The sequence below is a fragment of the Branchiostoma lanceolatum genome, chromosome 4 (genome assembly GCF_035083965.1).
Source record: "Branchiostoma lanceolatum isolate klBraLanc5 chromosome 4, klBraLanc5.hap2, whole genome shotgun sequence".
Taxonomy (NCBI): domain Eukaryota; kingdom Metazoa; phylum Chordata; class Leptocardii; order Amphioxiformes; family Branchiostomatidae; genus Branchiostoma; species Branchiostoma lanceolatum.
The window spans coordinates 27,152,412-27,161,479 of record NC_089725.1 but is presented as its reverse complement, the minus strand read 5'-3'; the positions used below and the strand labels follow the sequence as shown (position 1 = coordinate 27,161,479).

General features: G+C 39.9%; 2 protein-coding genes across 3 annotated transcripts; both read right to left on the bottom strand.

Moving 5' to 3' along the window:
- Positions 1 to 151: 151 nt before the first annotated feature.
- Positions 152 to 9,065, bottom strand: LOC136433775 (bifunctional protein GlmU-like). Of its 2 annotated transcripts, none has more exons than XM_066426280.1 (3): positions 8,941 to 9,065; positions 3,372 to 3,554; positions 152 to 3,099 (listed from the first exon to the last, which is right to left on the bottom strand). In XM_066426280.1, exons 1-3 carry the CDS (start codon positions 8,941 to 8,943, stop codon positions 2,836 to 2,838), a joined length of 450 nt encoding a protein of 149 aa, XP_066282377.1. In that variant the 5' UTR covers positions 8,944 to 9,065; the 3' UTR covers positions 152 to 2,835. The 2 variants fall into 2 exon arrangements, with proteins under 2 accessions (XP_066282377.1, XP_066282378.1); XM_066426281.1 differs by lacking the exon at positions 8,941 to 9,065 and adding an exon at positions 3,839 to 4,287.
- Positions 4,971 to 7,953, bottom strand: LOC136433777 (bifunctional protein GlmU-like). The gene is made up of 3 exons (XM_066426282.1): positions 6,638 to 7,953; positions 6,167 to 6,361; positions 4,971 to 5,853 (listed from the first exon to the last, which is right to left on the bottom strand). Exons 1-3 carry the CDS (start codon positions 6,638 to 6,640, stop codon positions 5,602 to 5,604), a joined length of 450 nt encoding a protein of 149 aa, XP_066282379.1. The 5' UTR covers positions 6,641 to 7,953; the 3' UTR covers positions 4,971 to 5,601.
- Positions 9,066 to 9,068: the final 3 nt, after the last annotated feature.

The window sequence follows — 9,068 nt, the reverse complement described above, 5'->3', positions numbered from 1 at the left end:
GGTTACATGTACAGGTTGCTTTTGATAATTTACCCATACAAACATTCAAATTTCAACATCATCAACAAAGTCCTTTCATTGTGCAAAATTTGACATACTAAAATGATAACTGAAACTGTTATTGTATAAAAGAAAGCCTGGATCAAGGACATCAAAGACCAGATTTTAATATCATGATAACATTGCAAGAAGTACAATATCAACTGCTCATCCAAACTTCAAAAAGACTGACAAGTTAATCAATAAAATGTAGTGAAAAGATTTCAAATCCTCACAATTGATTTACATACCTAATAGGTCACACCTGACCTAATCAAATATCTTTGTTCTCGGCTTTTTGCAGAAAATTAATGAATCAGGCAGACTAAATAAAGATAGAAAAGAAACAGTCATCTCATGATAGACCCAATTTCTATTGCTGCTACAGATGCCACAATGCTTTTTCAAGTTTTTAAGCATTCATTTTTGGATGGATGAAAAAACTGTGTCAACTTGGCAGACAGTTTCATCAACTGCTTAAGTACGAATTTGAAAACATGATAATCTGCGGGTTGATTCATGTCCTAAATCACAGAAGTGATTTTTTTCACATTTGAAAAACATGATATGACAAATACGAGAACCAAGACATAAAATTGGCATAGCCTAACTACGCATATCTAGCTGTAACGTTATATACATACCTCCTACTGAGCACGATACCATTCAACACATCTTACACACTGGCATTGCTAACCTTTTGGCACCGTAACTTTGCCCGTTTCATCTACCTTCATACAAGCTCACATTGCATACATTTATATGTCTGTTCAGTGACTATCAATATTACCTAATGCTGCTTAGGAGTAAAACATGAAACACACATTTCTTAAGGAATATTTCAAGATGCTTCTGCATCACTTGCTAAATACATTTTGTACCACTTTAAGTACATTCAAACTGTTGCTAATACTGACAGTATCAAATTTCCTATGTGTATACAAACAAACGTGTATTTCATTTCTAACTTCAGAGCTTCTTGAACATGTAACATTAAAACTGGACTTGTGGCCAATAGGCCTATTCCTTAAACTTTAGAATACACCCATAACTTTAAAAAAAAAACTAGAAATATCAGGCTGCCTATCTATACATTTTATATCACTGTATGAAAAGAAGTAAGAAAATTAGAGGTGAAAAGGTGTCAAATATCATTTTTTCTAGATTAACTCAAAACCAAGTTGGTTTCCGCTGATAACCAAGCAGTTCGTTTAACCAAAATGAAAATGCTGGGAGAGAATATTTCAGAATACTGCAATCAAGTCTAAATAGAAAGAACTCAGAGGCACTGTGGATGCAGACAACCTCAGTGACTCCTTGCATTTTCGTTACATATAGTCCATTTTCAGTAGGAATCCTTTAAGCACTTGTTTTTTTCTCAAAATGTAGGATAGTTGTCATAAAAGTTGACAATTGGAATGGGTGAGGCTGAGCATATCAAGTAAATTATCTTCACCAAAAGGAATGCACAAATGCGACTTTGCTGTATACCTTAAGACTACCCCATCAATCAATCTACCCCATACTACTGCAAATTAAAAAATACAGTATATCAATATCTAACAAACTAAAGCACCAAATTGAATACAATAAATTGTGGATATCAATATCCATCAAACCTAAAAGCACCAATAAAATGCTACATTGCCACTGGAATCTGGCGAAATACCTCAGCAGAGGGACCAACTACTGCAATATCAAAATATCTTACTCCATTTGAGTACAAATTTGACAGTAATAAAATATACGTAATATACTGGTTTGACAGTAATAAAATATATGTAACATACTGGTAACACAAAATGAAAAAAAAAATATCTCAATTGTATTACCGGTATTGTAGAAGTTCAGACAATGGTCTTAACTTGAAGTGTTTTAGAGGTTAAGGAGATTAAACTGAGTCCTCACTACCAGTATTGTAGAGGTTCAAGTGGGAACTACCTGTATTGTGCTATAAAGATTAAGGCCAAAGGCAGTGAAAACCTGATAAGTCTGAAGATGGCATTACTGCATGGTTGAGAGAAAATTGTCTTTCCAATTACAATTGGTGCCAGTTGATGTTAATATCCACTTACAAACATTGGAATGGAGCAAACTTGATTTTAGACATATCTAAACACAACGTCTGGCACTTGACATGGCAATTTTCTACAGAAGAATAAGACAGTGGCAAAAATAAGTGACAGTCACAATATTTTGCTGCGATGCTGTATGAAAAGTCTACCATCTTTGCAGGCCAACATACTGAAACCCTGGCTGACAGATACATATACAATATCATGCAATCTGCATGCAAATCACAGCTTGGTATACAAGCTCTGTCTCATCATCATGCTAAACCAACCATAGTGGCACAGGGTAGGGTCCCTTCATGCCACAGCACTGTCATTATCTTTCCTGGAAGCCTTCCTAATGAGTCCCTCATTATTCAATTTTCAATGGGTTAGTTACTAAATGTTGCAACAGACTTTGGCCCTCAGTTCACACTGGGCAAAATCTATGCAAATCAATTCGCTTAATCCAATTTGAATCAAGCTGCATAGATTTTCCTGAATGTGAACAGCCCAATACGGGATTAACAATCACATTGATCCAATCCACTTCTCGGGGGTGGATTGGGGTCAGGATATAATCAAATTGACCTGCAGCATCATGTTCGGGTGCCGTTCGGCTCAAGTGTGAACGCAACCGAATTAATGGCTATTCGAATTGAATAGATCTGATGCGAACTGATTCGCATAAATGTGGCCAAGTGTGATGAACAGGGCCTTAGGCTGATGTCAAGGCAGGTTGAAGTCAGACTTCGGTTCCCATCTGATGGTTGAGCCTCCTGCTGACCACCAGCTCGGGGAACCCCGTCCTCTCGTCCATCTCCCTGCGGTAGGTCAGGTTGCTGCACTCCCCGATCACGATCTCCGCCGTGGTGAACACGGTCAGGTTCATCACGTGGCCGCCAATCACAGCCCCGTCCTTGTCGGCCAATGAGACGTGGAGGTGGCAGCTGTCGGTCAAGGTGCCGACCATTGAAACGATCTCGTAGTTCTGGTCCCGCTCAATGACCTAGCAATACACAATTTTACCCAGTTATGAAAAAAAATACTTTGCATAATAAAATATGTCCCTTTGGCTTGTTGAATAAAGCACCCTCTCATCTATGTCCTCTTGTCAAATGCCAGCAACATACATCTTCACTGTAAATTCAATACAAGCCTGTCAGCAACCATTTATACAATCAATCAATCAAAGAAACAATCAATACAGCAAACAATTCACTCTATTTCCTTCTACATGTGCTATACAAGCCCCCGTGGAAAAATGAAATCCTGCCCTACCTCGTTTGGCTTTTCTGCTGTGGCGTTGGCCAGCCGCAACTTGGCGCTGGAAACACTGCCGACACACATCATAACGAACGGAGCCTTCAGCCTCTTCTCTTCCACAAACTTCTGCAGCGCCGACTTGATCTCCTCGCCTGGACCCAGGCGCAACGTGAAGCACACAAGGGGACTTGCCATGGCCTAAGTGGGATGAACGCACAAGCAATGAGATACAAGCACACTAATCAGATCTTCCTCCCATGTATACACGCAATGCCGGCCCGAAAAATCCTTATTACAAATATGAGTAAAGAAGGAGCCGTCTTGTAATCTATATTCATTTCCCCTAGCAATATGTGGGTCATATGACCTTCCTATGCGGCCCACATCAGCAGGAAGGTCATATATCCTCATCATCTGTTGGAAAAAACAGATGTTATTTGGCGGAGAAAATGCGGGTACAAATATTCAACAACATCCATCACCATGTAGGGAGAATAGACGCTGCCTTCAGCTGCTAGGTTTTATCTGCGTTCCCATCAGTAGGGAATCATCCGGACAGCTGTCCCTGCGATGGGCATGATGTGGAATTATGCAGGCACATCGGCAGGGACAAATGGCAAGCTGAGCACTAGCGGACTTATCAGGGCACACATGCGGACTGTCAGCTTCTCATCGCCGACGGAAAAATCAATGTCGTGCTGTCACTTTGATGGCATCAAAATCTAGTAGCAGATGGTCGGGGGAAAAACAAATTAATAGACACTTTCTGTGGCACCCGGGTGTACTAATTCCTTGGTAATCCTTCCCCTTTGCCACATTCCTCTTGATCTGACTGAAGGGTTTGTGTCACCAACAGGTTTTGATGTGAAGCACTGCGGATCACACCTCTGTAGCCTCAATTACCAGCACCTGGCCTGCCGTGTACTACTGTGATTATTGACATTTTCGCAGTGGTTTTACGTTCTCAGTTTTCGTGGTGAAGGTTTCGATCACTACGAACTTAAACCGCCACAAAAATTTGTGTTTCCATTATTGTACAGCACGTATTATTTATATCGCTATCGCAAACACTCCATTTTCTCCTTACCGCGAAATTAAATCATCGCAAATTTAAAAGGCATTTACAGTACTCCTGTGTACATGAATAATTCTGCCGCTCCCACAGCACAGAATAGATATAACTACATCATGTACATTCCATGGAGTGTGTATGTTCCATTATAAACCACTTGGCAAATCCCTTCAAAATGCACATAGCATTACTGACACTAGCCTTGGGACATCAGCTGTCCTGTTGAGATGTCATGTTACAGTGCAGCCGAGGTGATGAAAATTCAGGGATAATGGAACACATACCAGGAATTTGGAACATAGGAAGCAATGCATATTTCATGCATATTACATAATCTATGGTAATTGAGAAAAGGTTATCATCATTCATCGCAAATTAATCAATTTAGGCAGGTTGTGAATTTTGAAATCAGCGTATTTCTGTTCTAGCATATTACATTCTATAGGATTTATTCCAATTTTGATATTGTTTATACATACCTGTCATACATGCATTTTATCATAAATGCATATCCTCGTCATTCATACCTACATCCAACGACACATAACGTTGTATGTATGAGCTTACACACACACACACACACACACACACACACACACACACACACATATTATATCCTTAAATGCACACAGACAGATAGACACACACACACTCAAACATATTCATCCTTACAGTTGTGTAATGCATACACACGATATAAATGTTAATTTCTTGAAAAAAAGTGTAACATGGGCAATACTCCACAATATTTGCAAACAAAACTGGAAGTACCGTAGTATGTAATAGTCTGAGATTATATACACGTATCTGTAGATAATTCTACCATCCTATGTAGCATGACCCCATCCCTAACAAATAGTGCTAGTAACGCTTATAGGTAAAGTTAACACAAATCATCTACTGCCTTACAAAATCTCTTTTCGATTGGGAACATTAGGAAAGTCCCTCCCCATTCAATTTTCCCATATACATGTAGATGCCATCCTATATACTAGTAGCTATATTTTAATTGACACCACTGCAGTTGATAGTTAACAGTTCTCAGCCACAAACAGGTTCAACCTCTTGTTGACCACAAGCTGACATCATTAAAGACCCTCCCCATTCAAATTTCATAGATAGATGTCACCCATATTTTAACTGACACCACTGCAGTTGATTACAGACTTAAGTTCACAGTTTCTGGCTCAACCTCTTGTTGACCACGAGCTGAGGGTGGCCTGTACTATCCTCCATCACTCGACTGTAGGTCTCCCTGCAGCTCTCCCCGATCAAGATCTCCGCTGTGGTGAACACGGTCAAGTTCATCACGTGGCCACCAATCACAGCCCCGTCCTTGTCAGCCAATGAAATGTGCAGATGAGTGCCATCGTTGAGGGTACCCACCAACGAAACTATCTCGTAACGTTGATCCAGGTCAATAATCTGGCAAAGAAATGTCCAAGTATCGATTTATGACTTAGTGGTCACGCAATGGTCATATTTTTCTGGTAGGAACTTAAGGAAGTGAAGACTTGAGGTTGTTGTGAACTCCCACCTTGATAGCCGTTGCACCTTAATTCTGAGTTATGTTATCCTAAGATTATGCATCATGTACATTTTGTACACTGCTCAGAGTCAACCAAGTGGCATAAATACTGTGCACACCAAATCACAAGCAACCCTCAACACTGTGATATACAACGCTTTGATTCCTTGCAGACTCATAAGCCTCGTCCAAAGGACCAATCCCGCCTACCTCGTGCCCACCAGCACCAGGTTTGTCTACTATGGCTTTGGCAAGCCGCAGTTTAGCTGCGGAAACACTGCCCACGCAGGTCATAACAAACGGAGCCTGCAGTCCTTTCTCTCGTACAAACTCCTGCAGTGCTGACTGGATCTCCACACCAGGACCCAGGCGCAACGTGAAGCACACAAGGGGACCTGCCATGGTCTGAAAATTGCCATGTGAAAAATGATTTCTAAAATCTGCCTGGTAACCAAGATTGCAACAGCACAGTCGACTAAAACACATAGTATTTACCTTATTTCTGTAAGCTAATTGCCATTCTTGCAGAGCACACAACTTCACATTTCAATCTGCATTGAATTAACGTTATTATCAGAATGATACTGACATAAACGTCACATTACATTACATTACATTACATATTCAACATATCTTTGCAAAGTAACAGAACAGCAGAGTAAGTGAGACGAATTTTCTTACCATAATTCTATCCCCTTTCTTAGCTGAAAGTCAAAGCTTTTGAACGTCCCGTGGTCCTTACGGCAAACGTTCTGGCTCCCAAAATGCTCAGCGAGGTCTATTGTATTTGCTCAATCTTAGAAAGGTCCTTTGCATTCAAAGTGGTTTTGCAAGTCAATAAATTTGTACATCTTTGTCTTGTTCATTGGTAGAATTAACCAAGCGTGGCCCCGTTCGAAAATAGACACAAACCGTGCTTCCATTCACTGCTAGAGATGCATTTTGACACATTCTTAGCATCAACCTGATGAGCAAGAGCCTTTTTTGATGACCTCAAAATGTTCTCTGGTGACTTACTCGGTAATCCATGCAGCAGCATTCAGACACCATAACTGGTCACATCAACATTCATCAAGAAAGTGTTTATATCATGTATATCTATAATATGTCATAAATACTGGATAGAAAGAAAATACAATTCTAAGCTGCTTTGTGACTGCGAGCAAATGGATACTTTTCACTGATCATGACTAATGTTACTTGACACAGCAGTAGTTCCAGCCCTAAATGATTAGGGCAGCGCCTCAGCAAGGTCATCACACTAAGGTGGTTTTGAAAGGGTTGAAAGCTATAAATCCTGTCACAAGTGGTTGACTATGGTGTTGTGCAATTTGATAACAATCAACTGTGTTTTCATTCATAGTCAGACACAATCCCGACTATTTAAATTTGTATCCACAAAGCAGAGAGAAATTTAAAACGAATCAATATTATACCATTCATACAAATTTCGTCAATACAATGCGTATCATTTCCATATCAATTCATCATTTTGGTTAAAACCTGGAGAACTACAGATCTGTTCAGTTGTCACTGACGAAAGGTAGTGGATGCTAACTGGAAGGTCTAACCATTTACAAATCTATTCAGTAGCTTGAATTACTGTTTCCTGGCATATCTTATTACCTGGATGTCTAATCTTCATCAAGTCGTACAAGTCGCATCATTATGCATAGCAATCAAAATATGATTTTGAAGATCAGAATTCAGAGTCATCCTGCCATCCTGTTTCTTGTGATTATATTTCTATCAGCAGGATAGATTCCCATGGGACAGTTGTCTATAACATTATTCCTGGTGCTTGCATCACTGGGCCAACTCCTTGGGCTTTATTTCATGAGCTTGGACAGCAGCTAGCCTCTTGTCTTGTACAGTTAAGATAAAGGTGATACCTGACCCCAAGGCCTGATCTCAGTGTCAATTGCACATCAGTCAACCACTACATCCACCCTTATTCCAAGGACTTTGATGCTGACATATTCCACACCTAGACAAAGGGTGGTATCAGATGGTTAGGTGAACTATTATTAGGTGAACTACTGTAGGAGCATCCTCACTAAATATCCTTATTATAGAGAATGGTTGTAGTCAGGTGTGACAGACCGTTCAGTGTGATATAACCATCTGCTGCCGCACCGCGTGCATGCGAAGCTGGTGTGCTACACCGAAGGGCAGTTCTACCGGCTACATGTACATAGGTACAGACACGGATTTGGGAGTGGTACACACTTATGTCGCACTGAGGCACACACTAACCTTTGTAACAACATGTCAGATTAGCAAAATGTGCTCATTCATTTCAGTTTCATGAGAAATTGGCAGGCTGAGCATATTTTTTACCATTTTGCGAGATTTACAGTACTAGTACAGTATCATTTATGCCCATACACATGAACATCTTTGTCTATTTTTTGATTGACACAAATCAATGGCGTTAAACTGTTAATAAAGCATCTAAAAGCATCAAAACTAAAGCATCACCTACAGTACATACTATGATACATTGTAATTGATAAGGTCAACATGCATATCCTTAAATACTAATTAATGATATGCAACTTGTATCTAATATAAGAAAATATGATTTCAAGGTGATCATAGCTACAGACGAATAAACACAAACACCCTGTCTTGATTTAATTTCGCACTAATTGAACACAACAATATTTGACCCAGGGTTTGAGTTTGAGTTTGCCTCGTGGTCTAGTCTCCACATGAGCTCCGTTATTTGGGACAGCTGATATCCAGCCAAACCTTGAGGTTGACCTTAGAAAATATAGTCGACCTAAATGTATATATATAACCTTCTATACGGCGCCACACCATATAAATCCTGTGCATATCTTACGTTACAGTACAGAGAATTTTTACACTCGACACACAAATCCATATTTCACATATTTCTATGTAAATTGAACAATAGATTATCAACAACTGAATACCTAACACATAATTGCATACGAAACAGAGGCCTCGCTGCTTACCATTCCTGAAATTCTGTAGTTTCGGCGGTAAATGTTGACTCCTGTGCGGTCCTGTGTCGATCTGATTCCCAGATGATTAGGATGATAATTTCGCGGGTTTTTTATCAGCTGTTGACCCTTGACCCCAC

Bases quoted from the DNA above. Each gene is read 5' to 3' on its own strand.
- LOC136433777 (XM_066426282.1), bottom strand. The intron at 5,854-6,166 runs GTAGGCGGGATT...TTTCTTTGCCAG, and splicing joins CTGGTGCTGGTGGGCACGAG to ATTATTGACCTGGATCAACG.
- LOC136433775 (XM_066426280.1), bottom strand. The intron at 3,100-3,371 runs GTAGGGCAGGAT...GTGTATTGCTAG, and splicing joins CAGCAGAAAAGCCAAACGAG to GTCATTGAGCGGGACCAGAA.